This window comes from Cyprinus carpio, chromosome B6 (genome assembly GCF_018340385.1).
Source record: "Cyprinus carpio isolate SPL01 chromosome B6, ASM1834038v1, whole genome shotgun sequence".
In the NCBI taxonomy this organism is placed as follows: domain Eukaryota; kingdom Metazoa; phylum Chordata; class Actinopteri; order Cypriniformes; family Cyprinidae; genus Cyprinus; species Cyprinus carpio.
Window position 1 is genome coordinate 14727694 of NC_056602.1, and position 14552 is coordinate 14742245.

Consider the following 14552-nt stretch of genomic DNA (forward strand, 5'->3'; position numbering starts at 1 on the left):
TTAAGACGTAACTGAGTGTGTTTCTGCGAATACTCACCAAAACAGACAATAACATCTTTTTGTGTGTATTCAAGTGTGGTAAGATGCAAAAGAGAACTGAATTCAGAACATGTGTGGTGTCTGAGAGGTGCTTTTTGTGTGCACTCGGGATACCAGACCAAGCTGACTTCTTTCACGTTGTCACACTTTTCTAATTTATCATATGTCTGATCAGTGCAATCAGTTGGAGCTAGGCAAAATGAATCACAGAACATTATTGAAAGCTTAAATAAAAGCAGCTTTTGTGTTTGAGTTACAGATGATCATTTGGATCTCATTACATTCATCAAAGGCATTTTTCAATATGGAGCCAGTTTAACCACACAACTGCATCTATACGGATTATAAATGTCAGTCAACTGAGTAGAGATTCATATCATCCTCACAATCAACTGTGCAACTTAAGCACAAATTTACTATTTTTTTTTAAAAAATATGTATTTGTTTCACTAATAATATTTTGCACCATAGTTGTAAACCACTTTAAAGAACCATTTAAATAACATGGTAGACATGGGCAAACCAGTAGAAACCACAAATACTGCTAAAAAATTTGACAGCAAGCAGAAATCCATAGTGTACTCGGCAAACTGTCAGAGATGTGCTCTTCCAGTGTAGACAGCTCAGTTGAATATAATGAGAGCCATTAAGTTCTGAAGAGCCTAGTGAAAACACATTGTGACTGTAAGTAGTGTACAGTTGCCAAGCAACTTCCCAATTTGATGCATTATTAAAGAATTCAACACATCTTTTGGTTTCACCCCAAGTAAAACATCTGTTTTTGCACATGCCAATAAAAAAATAACAAGAAAAAAAGAAAATAAATCTCATTGTTGTGCTCAAATATTAAAAAGTACACTGTCTGGAAGAACGATACCATTATTCCAAGGGAACAAGTTTCTCCTCAGGACTGGAGTCTTTGTGATAAGGCTGAGGGGAAGTCTCTGTGGAACAATAGACTAGAGTTCACAGTAAAATGAGAGGCAGCTGTCAATCAACCATTCCCTTTTTAGCTCTCTAGCCTCAGTAAACACAGCTTTGCCAAGGAGACCCGCAGGTTGAGCAGGGAATCCACTACAGAACAAGAGGCATTCCGCTCTTCGGATAAAGGGGAGGAGCGGAGAGGGAAGCGAGTTGGAAAATCTATTCAGCTGTTCCCACACTGGGCTCTATGGGTTTCCTGCTTTCAGATTTGGTCTCTGAGTGGCTACAACCCACTTCTTTCAAAAGGGATTTCTATTCAGAAAGAGGTGGGGGGCTGTGGCAGCCAAATTTGGCAGACAGCAAAATACAAAAATTAGAAAGTGACCTTTTATTCTACGTTCCATCCATGACAAAAAATTAATAATAATAAAAAGATTTTTTTTTAAAATGCAAAACTGAATATTCATTCTATGCGACCTAGTCTTCCAAGGCGTCAGAAGAGACTGAAGGCCTTTTAATGTATGCCTGCGACCACTGTTCTTTAAACAGAGGACACTGAAAGGGTTAGTTCACCCAAAAATCCAATTACTCAGCCTTAATATTGTTCCAAACCCATAAGACCTTCATTCATCTTCGAAACACAAATGAAGATATTTTTTAATTAAACCTGAGAGATTTCTGTCCCTCCACTGAAAGTCTGAACAACCAAAACTTTGATGCTTCAAAAGTAAAAAAAAAAAAAAAAAAAAAAAAAAAAGACTGGTTCTTGTAGAAGCCGTTCAAGAAAAACCCAATGCAAATTAGCTATCCACATTTAGTTTTTCACATGAGGTTTAGCAGTGGGTAAATATAAATTGATACCACATTAAAAGACAGCAGCACAATAAAGTGATAGTTCAAACAACAGGAACTAAATGGAACAAAGTTGTTCTCAAGAATCTTGTTTCATTTCTACTCATTGCCAAAAACACAAGGATGCACTTATATAATACTGACAAGTCAATAATTACGTTGTGGTAGATTAAATGGCTATTATACAAATTCTATACTACTGTGTCTAAATAAATTCAAAATAAAATGGGCATTAATTAGCGTTATTTTAACATTATGTTTAGTTTTTGAATAAAACCTACCCCGTTCAGATGTCCATACAAAAATATGAACATATACTTTCAAACATTTCATATAGCCCTTTTACAGCAGGTTTAGTTCACAAACAATGGACACTCATGACCTAAATATGATTTTCATCTACAATAATAAACGCTAAAACACAGCATTAGTGACTTACTTTTCATGCCATCAGTCGCGTGTGCACTCAAGCTCCGAGGATCTCCCATTCGTGTCATTTTGAGACTTTTGAATCTAGTGAATTGTTAACTGGAGACTCAGACTCAGATCATTTGAATCAGTGAGTTGTTGTCTGCTCAATCCAATTCATGAATGAATCATTCAGTGCGATTTGCGAACTGATTTAACAGGCTCATTGAAAATAAACAGCTTGTTCACGAACCAGACACCACTATCTTGTCTCACAGTGCGTGACAATTTCTCCATATCAAAATATTTTTATTAAATGTAGTGGAGTAAAAAGTACAATATTGTGCCTTGGAATGTAGTAAAATAAACATTTACCAAAAAAAAAAAAAAAAAAAAAAACTGCTTAAAAAAAAAAAAAAAAAAAAAGTAAATATTGTACTTCAGTAACGAAATAAAAAATATTTAGTTACTGTCCACCACATTTGTCATATCAGCCATAACATCAAAATCATAACAGTATCGGCCAAAACATACAGCCCTTAAAGACAGAAAAACTACACTTGTATAAGAGAGAAATGTGCCAAGGAAACTAGGAAAGTAGGTCATAACAAAAAGGCAGAATCAATAAACTAAAAACTTGTTCAGTCTATGTCTCTATAAACTCCAAAATGTTATTCCCATCATAAACACATTTTTCAGTGTGTAAAAAGTTCTAGAGCCAGAGATGCATTAAAAAGGAGGAGAAAAGTTTTTTTGTACTTGCAAATTTGCCATACTGGGGACCTGCCCAGTTTCTACACAATATCTTCAGAGTATTAGCATTGAGTATACATTCTTAAGGCACAAACACTCCAAGAAAAATAATTATAAAGATGATAATTGCAATAACTATACTAGTGTCGTGTACGCACACTAACAGAAAATAACTAAGTTGGATGGATTCTGATTGGCTGTCAAAGTTTTTCTTTTTTTTTTTTTCCTTCCTGTAGAGTCTGCTATTCTCTTAAATTTAGGAAGTAAGCATTATCATTTTTAAACAGTTTTTTAAAATAATCCTCTTCATTTTGCAATTACACGGCTAAATAGCAACATTTATTTTGAGAGATGTGTCCTATAGATGTTCCTATATAATTAAAAAAAGATACATTTAGGTCATGTCAAATCCACTCTTTTAAAGCAGCACTTCACCCTTTTTTTGTGTTTGGGTGAAGTGGGTCAATTTTACCAGTACAGTGACTGTAAAGGACAAACTGCATCCCAACAGAGGAATACATTTAGAAACTAATGTGACAAAGAGATATACACCCTCTCACTGGCAGGATCTCAACCAATTCAGCAGTTCCCATGAACAATGGAACAACCAGCGGGTTGCAGGATAATCTCTAGGAAATGGAATTGACCCCTGTATGTATATATTTTCTTGGTAGATGCCTGTAAGCAATATGTGAAAAGCTGTATATAACAGATTTCCTGTGCTAGAACACACACAAACCTTACATCTAGATTGTTGTGTAGAGATTCTTCCACGGTGGGTAATGGGGGGAAATTGTGTAAAAAGAAATAGAACTTTCAAGTACCTAAAGACGCTTTTACAATGCGAAAAAACAATCAAAAAAGAATAGCCAACAAATGATATGTTTACAACAAAAGCAAAATTAACACCCCATTGATGGACTATGGGAAAACAAAGCAGACAATAGCATAATAAACACAGCCTACATAAAATTAACTTTTAATTAAGAATCAATTGCAACTATGCATCATTTCCCATAAAATCACAGAATCACACCTCTTGAATCCAAAGACAAAGGGTGATTGCAAGAGTCTGTACACATGACCAGAAAAGCAAGCCAGACAAAAAAAAAAAAAAAAAAAAAAAAAATTTGCACTGTCCATCACTTAGACCTGTTTCTGCATCTAGTCAGACAAACACAGGGGCCATTTTCAATTCTCTGAGCATGACATGATACTAGGAAAAACAGCTGAGAGGTGCTGCCGTGATGACAAACAGAATAAATCACTCCATTTAAAAGTCGTCAGAGCAAGGTCTCCAATTTAGGAGAGCTCTGCTATCAGCCACTCACCCCTGGGCATCCATGGACAGCAAGTTGTCCCACCTGCGTCCGAAAAGAGATTCATTCAGTAGCTGACATGGGAATGAATCACCTGCTAACAAGGACATCCAATCTTTGTGTCTGTTAAAAGTTAACTGCCATCAATGCAGAAAGAAGAGACCTTTTGATAAAATCGCCAGTTGTGATAAGAGAAAATGCCTTTCTATCAGCAATACAACACTGTATCTAATTAAAGTGGGCTTTATAAAAGGAACAAAAGAAAATATTCTTAAACAGGTCAATTGATGCGTATTCTGCACCACCACCACCATCACCAAACATAACTGCAACAGTAAGGGAAAAGAACCATTCTTAATTGACCCATCAATAACTCTACATTAATTACAGGGATAAGTTATCACTCCAAAAATGCCTTTACCTCACCCTCGAAGGCCGGCCTAACATCAATCCGCTGGACACGCCACTCCTCTCTGTGACCATTTTATAACGTTTTAAAATTGGATACTTATTTTTCTTACACCAAATGCAATCAATTCACTTCAGAAGGCCTTTATTGAATCCCACCCGGAAGCAAGGTGGAGCAATTTTTATGATGCATGGATGGATGCCACTTTATTGGACTTCAAAATCGCGCTCGACAGCCATTCACTGCCATTATAAAGCTGGTGGAGCCAGGACATTTTTTTTTTAATACAACTCCGATTGTATTTTGGTCTGAAAGAAGGAAGTCATATACACCTCGGGAAATGCTTGAGGACGAGTAAATCAGGGGTAATTTTCATTTTTTGGGTACACCTCCTGCCTATGCCTTTAAAAACAAATCACCTCATAAAATAATGTTTGCCATAATAACGACTGTTCAGGTATGTTTTTTGTAGTTTTGTGAAAGCAACCAGAAAAGATTACCACATTATCTTGCCTGCAAATTCACACAAGTGGAATATTTTTGAATATTTTAAAATTGGCACACTTGAACCCTTTAGTGGTATTTAAGAAAAGCTTTAACTGTAAATTAAGCATTAAAATACGTTGATTAACAATCTTTTTTTCATTTTTAAAAGTTAGGCTAAGTCTCCCATCTTACCTGCATTAACACTACCTTTCAAAAATATGCGTCAGTAAGATTTTTTTAATACTTTTAATGGAAGTCTTTATACCCACGAACAGGCTTTATATATCGGATCAAATAGAGATAAAAAAAACAGCAATACTGTAAATACTTTTCTTCTGTTTTAAACATTTTTTCAAAATTTAATTTAGTTGTCGTCTCAATCTTCAGTGTCACATTTATCATACTCAAAAATCACATTCTGAAATATGCTGATTTAGTGCTCAATAAGCAGTTTCTTACTATTATCAATGTTGAAAACGCGTTGTGCCGCTTAATATTTCAAAACCATCAAACAGGTTTTTTTTTTTGTTTTTTTTTTAATAGAAGTTTAAAAAGACAGCATTTATTATATAAGTGACTCTTTGATCAATTGAACTTTGATCACTTTGATGCAGTCTTGCTGAATAAACAATTATTATTTTCATTCAATATCCATCTACAGACGTTCCTATCTGCTCCACAGAAAAAAAACCTCCGAATGCAGTTGCATTGTTTAACATATCCTGTGAAACGTATTTGCTCAGCATATTATCCAAAGTGAAGATGCTCCATATCATTGGCATCGAATTGATTGCAGATATTCAGTATTTCGGGAAAAACTCTTTCATCTCTCTCTTTGCCAATAGGACTACATTATGAGAATTTTTTACGTACGGGCAATGTGGTGCTCTTTAAAAGCGGAGCTATTCTTGTCACACTGCACGCAGGCTTCGGTCTGCTTAATTCTCTCTCTTTGTGAGCTGCACAGCTGGTAGTGGAATGAGAATAAAAACTGATGTGTATAATCTATGGCATAGAAAAAAAAACCCAATAAGAGCCTGTTGGCAGTGGCTGAACACCAGATTTATATGCTTGACACGTGATGCTTGTAACTTAGTGGAGTGGGAGGCAAAGCTAAGGGGTTAATTCCATCTTCTAATGAACCATGTCCAGGTGAATGACAACCTAATAAGCGCTAGTGCAGAGTCTATAAATTCAAAGCCTGCACAGGGCAAATCAGATTCACACTCCTCTGTCAGCCCTGGCATCCTAAGCCTCAACAAACGTCCATCACAGGGTTAGAAACGGCAGCGTTGCTTTCAATTAATTAACTCTCCACTTCTGATGAAGCTTATGATTAAGAGTTTCTCATCCATAAGTGCAAAAAACGGGCCTCAATGCTAAATTGACAGCAATCATTTGCACTGGTATACGGAGAGTGGGGTGAAATTCATATTGTATATTTTTATTTAAAGGTGCCACTATATGTAACATGCTGTCTGTCCTGCTATCTGCTTTGAATGGATTTCATTAGGCCTATATATTTTGTGTGTATTGTTTATTTTGAGTTCAAATACCTATCATGACCAATACCATTGCAATTCTAATCAACAGCAGAAGCCATTTAGGCTTATGAATTGCCATTGGAGGTTGCAGCAGCTGGTGTTTGGTGTTTTTTTGTTCCCCACTTTAAAAGGATCTAGTTTCACCCAAAAATGTGAAATTTGATGTTTATCTGCTTACCCCCCAGGCCCCAGGGCATCCAGTATGTAGGTGACTTTGTGTTTCTTTCAGTAGAACACAAATCATGATTTTTTTGAAATCCAACCGTTGCAGTCTATCAGTCTTATAATGCATGGCAATGGTAATAAAAATCTATGAGAGCAAAAAAACATAACCACAAAAAAAAAACATGCACACTAGACAAATCAAAATTAAACCCTGCTAACTGCTCGTGAGATGATACATTGATATGTAAAGACAACACGAAAACGACTAGCGGTGGTCTGTGCAAGGAAACTGAACAGTATTTATATCGTTTTTTTTTTCACCTTCTGAGTAACACAAATGTCCGAAACTGTCTCTTAGAACTCTTGTGAAGGCACATTCACAGCAGCAGGCATCCCTGAGGCACTTCTTCCTTCTTGCTTTATGGCGGATCGCAGACTTAATAGTGACACTCCTAATTGAGGCTGTAGATAGAGTGTCAATGGTCCACCTTGAGAGATAGGTGGTGGTAATGCAATTATATAGTCCAGTTTTTTTTTTTTAACTCTCATAGATTTTTATAACCACTGCCATGCATTATAAGACTGATAGACTGCAATGGTGTTGGATTTAAAATCATGATTTGTGTTCTAGGAAGAAACAAAGTCACCTACATCTTGGATGCCCTGGGGGTAAGCAGCTAAACATCAAATTTTCATTTTGGGTGGAACTAGTCCCTTTAGAAAAGTCCAAATTAAGTTTTCTCACTCTAAATCTTCAATCAGTTTCCACAGACCTGTAACCCGACCTCTTACCTCATCTTTTAGTAGTGTCAAACTAAATGAATGGACTCATTTTTCAGCTGTTCTGCACGCATGTTATGTGTGGATGCACCTGGACTGCCAGAAAATGTTCAATAGGTCACTGGAGGATGTGTGTGAAAACACACCAGCTTCCATTCAGTTCACTGGGAACATCAGCTGCAGGTGTGAGGGCTTATACAGTAGATAAATTATTTTTTGCACTGTTTAGGACACACAACAGGAAAGTTTTGGACATTAAAACAATCCATGCAAGAAACAGTGGTACAGTGAAATAGAAATAGTGCTATGACTCTGCTTTCACTTGCCTTCCACTGTATTTTTCTAAGTAGCCTCAACATTCACACCAAAAGACTGGCAAATGGGTCATCTTCCAGGGTGTGCTAACCAAACACAAATTTGCTTTTGCAAAGTTTAATGATCCATAAGGCTGATGGAACTCTGAGACTGCATGGTCATGATGCAAATCATGTAGACTTCCAATATTGAAAGGGTCCGGATTCCCCCAAAACCAGTCACGTTTGGAATCTGGACCCAACTAACGGCAATCTTTAGGATGCTTATAAACCATTCATAAACAACTCGAGACAAGAAAGACAAAAACGGAGCACCAATCATCATCATTAAATGATTTTACTTACTCTCAGCTAAATGTCTGTTATTTTGTCTAATAATAGCTCTTACCTGCCTTACCCACGAAATTATTATGGTGATCATAAATGTAGTAAGCTGATTATAAACAAAAAGCAGATTGGTGAGTAAAATTGGATTAGTGTAAGAGTTTGATCAAATGTACTAAATACCCGTCTGAGTGCTGAGTTCGAAAACTACCCCCGTCCAACTCTCCGTCATCTCTTCAATACTGTATCGCTGAATGAAGTTTTTTTTGTTATCAGCCTAAATAAAGGAACAGTTTCATCCCCAAATAAAAATTATGCCATTTTTATCTCCCTCACATCATTTATAGATTTTGTCTTTTTCTGATTTCTTGATAACAAGGACAAAATACCACCCCTTAAGATTTCAAGCCTCAACAAAGAATTAATTAAAAAGTACAAAAAAAGGTTCCCTCCCAAGACTCAATGCACTAGGCTATATTCAAAGTATCCTGGAGGACCAAACGACATTAAATCATGGGTTTACTGAAAATCTAGCCATCCACCATTGCTCCGCGTAATGATGTCCAGTATGGTGAACAAACAACCATCAGCTGAAACAAATGTTCCTACTCAACCAGACAGCAGGGTAGCCCATTCACAAGATTGAATTTTAAAAAATAACTAAAATTTATATTGTTTAATAGCAATCATCAGCAATCTTTAAAACAAGTATGCTTTAATACTTTCAAACACCTATTTTTTCATTTAATAAATGGTTAGTAATATGTGTGACTCACCTCTGCTGCTTGATTTTTTGGCATGGCACTTCAAAAAGACTATTTATTAAAAAAAAAACAAAAAAATCCATATGAGAAAAAATACTTTCAGAATCAAGGACGTTGGGTACTTGGTTGCACTCTATTATTGGTTTGACTCTTTTATCGAGGTGAAGATTATAAATGAGATGACATGAAGAATAGGCGCATGGACTACTTTTTTATATTTCCATTGGTGATTTCGGGCATCCATTTTGAGGTTTGACATCTTCACATTACTATTCAGTGTCAACTGCACCGCAACAGCCATTCTTCAACATCTTCCCTTTGTTGTGTTTCGCAGAAGAGAAATATAACGAGGTCAAACACGACATATAGATCAAATTTTCATTTGTGGGTGAAACTATTAATTCAAATAAGTCTTGAATGCAAATTCGGTTGTACTTACAGCACTCTCAGGTCCTAATGTCTTGTGTTTTGTTGTATATTGAAGAGTTCCACTAACTGAAAGCAGACTGTCTCAAACAAACCCCATGAGCTGAGAAAGAGCTGCACGCAGACGTCTAAACCACCATTTCTGTCGCATACAGGCGCGTTCCATCGATTCTTCTATTAAGAATCGAACGTGCATGAGTTCCCAAAAAAGGCTTTGTATGGTAGGTAGGCAGCTCACTGATGTTTGAGACAGATACCGCAGTCTCACCCAGCTTTGCCCGAGACTCTTCCAGCTTCTGAATCTGGTTCTCCCTAAACAGCATCGCCACTCCAAACGCCATAACAGCCCAAAGCTGGAACTTGGGTGGCATCATCATGATCCTCAGGAGCTCCATCAAAGTATCGGATGAATTATACATACATGGGGTCATGCCGTAGAATGTGAAAATGAGAAGCTCGGATCATCCGTAATACGCTGGAGCATCTAATATCTGACTCCGGACAGATTGATCTCGAGTATGCGCAGAGAACACAGTAAAAGTTTACGGATGTAGTAAATGAATCCTCAGTGCAATCAAAGGGCATGGTCAGACGCTCATCTGTCTGCAGAAGGTGGTATTCTGCTGGTTCAAAGCAAACCCCGGGGGACGCTTGACTTCTTGGTCAGTTGTGCACATCAAGTGCAGCTCCGACCGTCCATCGCTCTCCTGCGTCACTCAAAGCTGGGAATTGTATATTCCTCCGCGGCACTCAAATTGAAAGCGATGTTGAACGGAACGGCGCTTTAAGCGCCATCTATCGGGTTGGAGATTGAGACGAGCCAAGTCTTTCATATTACTCGGCTCAGTGAAAGACTTGGCTCTTGATTATTAATGAGTTTATGCTACTGGATCTCCTTGGGATTACCCACAGTACAGTACACCTTGCCATATTAATATACATGAGGGCTAAATACTGGGCCAAAGTCTCTGACTGTGTCTTAATGTAAAAAAAAATAATAAAAAAAATAATGCTGATACCTTTTTATTCCCACCGTACACAGGCAAAACCTTTAAAGGATCTAAAGGCAAATCAAATTATAATTTACAGTGAAAACCTGTAAATTGACATTCCCAGTATTCTCGCCTCATGGAGCACTTTACAACTGAAAGTATTTTGTTTGAATAATTATGTTTCTTCATAGTTATCAGTTATAGGCACATTTGGGTTTTATCTGAATCAGTAAGGTGTTTATTTGCAAAGTAGGCCTTATGTTGGCGCACACAAGGAATACCTATGTTTTAGAGACAAAAGAAGCTTTCAGTTTCTGTACATCTTATGTTATTTAATCAATCTTTATTGCCATTATTTTTAGTGTCGTGTGTGTATACCATGATGGTGTTTTGTGTTTGCGTGAATCACTGCACCTTCTGAAACTGCTAGTGTAATTTTGCCTGTGGAAAAGCTTGTTTAAATTGACTTTTTTTCGTGATTCTTAAATTTGTCTTCCTTTTTTACCACCTGAATTAGTATGTGGGTGTCAGTATATGTTAAGAAAATAAAGGAATACAGAAATAGATTTTATTAGCAGTGTGCATTGTTGGATGAACTGGGTTTACGGTTTTATATTGTAGGCCTATAATTCTATAATTTTCAGGTTGTTTTTATAGTTTTTTTTTTTTTTTTTTACAGAATGATTCTGTTTTTTGTTTTTTTACAGTGTAGTGCTATTTCAAGCTTTGGGGGCAGAGGTTTCCATGAAACTCATTGAAGATTTATACATTTAGATAAATATTTTACACAAATTATAAGACATAGATTATGCAATAAAAAAGTATTAAATGTATATGTTTTGGTCTGTTTATTAGTGGCTCTTGCCTTGGGATTTTTATGCTTGACATTTCAAATTACATGGGCTTGTGTCTTTATACCTTTCTAAGAAATCCTTTTTAAATGATTTTTAAGAAAGTGATTTCTGCTTGGGACAAGTAAAAATATATTTACATTAAATGCAATTTGGCGGTGGGCTCTCTTGAACATATAAACAATTATCAATCATTAAAATCAATCAATAAAAAGCACTCTAACAGCCATTTTGTAGTTGATACAAAAGTCTGTGTATTGTTAACATAATGCTAACAGGCTGATTGATTGACTGACTGATTGATTGATTGATTGATTGACTGATTGATTGATTGATTAACTGATTGATTGATTGATTAACTGATTGATTGATTGATACACTCTCCAGATTTTATAAATACACTCTCAAAACTGCATGCCCTGTAAGTAGCCTGCATACAGAACATCTGAAACAAAAATAAGTCTGTATGATTATTTTCTGCAGTTAAATTCAAACGGAAAATCAAAGTGAGAGTTTGAGAGAAAATAAAACACGATTCATAAAATATGAAGAATGAAATACTCTTGCTAAATAAAACCCTGTAACATACCCAACTAAACACTGTAATTGTAAAACTGAATAATATGATGAGAAGGCCTATTCTGGAGACCTCAGCCAAATATTTTAAGCATTAGACTCATATTTCCAATTGTGATTGCAGAGGGTCCACCATGGGAATTATGTATAGATGTATAAAAGGACCAACTGTATTTTTGTATCTGTGCCAAGTGTTGCCAACACACAGCACATATAGAGGCGTGGAGGAATCCAACTGTGCATGAAATTGCCACCAATCAAATCATCTGGATTTGGCTTCTGCTTTAAATATCTTCCTCTTACCATCTGTCACCACAGCAGGTGTATCATCATATACTGTATGTATGACTCTCATCTTCCTGTGGCCATAGAAATAGTATATACTGCACAAACTGCAGTATATGATGCATACCCTGGAGGTACATATTGAAGCAGCCAATAGATGGCCAAAAGAAAAAAATATACCTACTGTTCCATATAAAGGTGGGTATATAAGCTATGATTCTCAAAAGTAACTTGAATGTACCAAGCACAATTTACCACTCATACAAAAACTAAAAGATAACAAAGACATCCATAAATGCAATCCACCACAACCCGCTGTTTCCAAAAAATCAATAGCGCTTCCTTCAGTGCTCAGAGCTGATAAGACCAGCTTCTGAATTACTGAAAGTTATTTAATACATTTTTGCATCTTATATTCATTTTCATTTCTAAATGCAAGGAAAGGCAAATATTTTCTCATTTATAGGTTTTTATTTTTATTTTTTTTATGGCTTTATTTTAGCCATGTCTGGTTAATTTTTTTTTTTTTTCATTAAAATCTGCTTAGTGGTCCTAAGAAGGTTCATAGTTTTTCCCAATCTTTTAATAATCTTTTTAGCTTTCTTTTTTTTCTGCTTACAGTTTAACTGAAAAGCTGAGACTCTTGGCCTTCATGACAACAGAGTATACAAAATGCTTTAAACTGCATTTGTTGCACTTCAATCAGTGATTTATTTGTGTAAGCAATTATTAAACACACATTTATATAAAAACAGATGTACATCATTTAAAAAATGGCCAATTTACTGTCTTTTAGCATTTATTGTATTCTTATAATTTGGCTCATTTATTCTGTGGTCATGTTAAATGCCTCTTTTTTTAAGATTAAAATTAAAAAATGTTAATAATGCAGACACTTTGGGGCTAGTATTTAGCACAGTCTCTTTTATCGGTTGATAAAAAAAAAATGTTAACAAAGCAATATAGATGGACATAATACAAAGTTTGGTTTGCACATTTTTACCAACCAATGTAGACTGTATTCAGTTTTTTTGCTAATTGTTTATTTGTTTTTAAATATAGCTTTAGTGCATTAAAATGTCTCATTATAAAGAATTACTTCTACAGCAGTGGAGAAAAATCTTGTTTAAATTGTAAAGGTTTAATTAACTTCAAAACACAGCATTCAGAAATAACCAGTGAAGGGTGAAACCTCCTTTCATCCAGATAATGTCTTATGAAAGTAAATAATTAGAAAAAAGCATGAAATGCTTATTTAAATTTGTGGATTAATTGCTTTTGATAAAGAAGACACTACACACTGAGTGTGAGGTGTTTTTAGATTAACATATTCTGTACATTCAAGGGTTTCTTCAATTAGTCTTTAACTGTGCAGTGGAAGTATCAGCCAATACAATACAAGGTCAATACATTCTCATGAGATTATTTGTGATCCATGGCTCGCTGTCATGTTGTATTGTTAAGCTGCTATGTAACTGACTTAAAGTATTATGTGCTATTTTTTTGATATTTTATTTGCTTGTGAGTTAAATTATATTGTCTTCTCGTTCACTAATGGGAAATGTACTGTAGTCTGCAGTAAAATAAGCAGTAAAAAGGCATTACTCACAGAGAAAGGAGTAAAACTACAAGGCACAAAGAAGGCAACCTTAAAAGGATTACGACACTAATCAGCAGTAAGGCATCTGTTAAGGCAGTAAGAATACTCGTATTAGCAGCTAATTAACAATGCATTAATCAAGCCCAGACATCCATTATTAACCTCTTGTACTATAACTCAAACTAGTAATTAATAATAAATGCTTTGTGCCTAATGCTGATTTATTAATAGCAGGGAAGTGCAGCATATGGCCTTTTCTATTAAAAGTGTTTTACATAACTATAAGAGAGAGCCTATGGGGAAATATGGAGTTCATTTTAATTTCAGTTCCATAAGTGATGGAATCACAATGACCTCAAGTTCATACATTACTAATGTTGATGTATTATAAGCCTTTTTTAATGCAGTGCAATTACCAGTTGGTCGGTTTTTTTTTTACCAAACAGTTATTACTCTGAATCTTTGTTTTGGCGATATAATTCATAAGTCCTAAATGTGACAGCCAGGCATTGTTCAAGAAAACAATCATTCATGCATTGGACTTAAAACCTATAACCAGTAACTGATATAAAGCCCCAACTTCACCATGTGACAGCTAGCCCTTTTCTCCCCATGTATGTATGCGTTCATCAGTATATTTGACTCTGTGGTCATAGAAAATAGAATCCCCTGTTAGTCTGATGCGTTGTTGTGAAAAGGAGGCACTACTGACAGTGAAGCTGTTAGGAGTGTGTGAGAACA

The 14552-nt window shown here is 35.7% G+C and overlaps 1 protein-coding gene across 1 annotated transcript in view; it reads right to left on the reverse strand.

Annotated features, from left to right (window-relative positions):
- Nucleotides 1-9902, reverse strand: part of LOC109057955 (heparan sulfate 2-O-sulfotransferase 1-like) — a 58194-nt gene extending 48292 nt beyond the window's left edge. The window contains exon 1 of the mRNA XM_042725800.1: nucleotides 9776-9902. Within this exon, the coding sequence (XP_042581734.1) occupies nucleotides 9776-9902 (127 nt within the window). The remainder of the gene's footprint in view (nucleotides 1-9775) is intronic.
- Between the last annotated feature and the right edge of the window lie 4650 nt (nucleotides 9903-14552).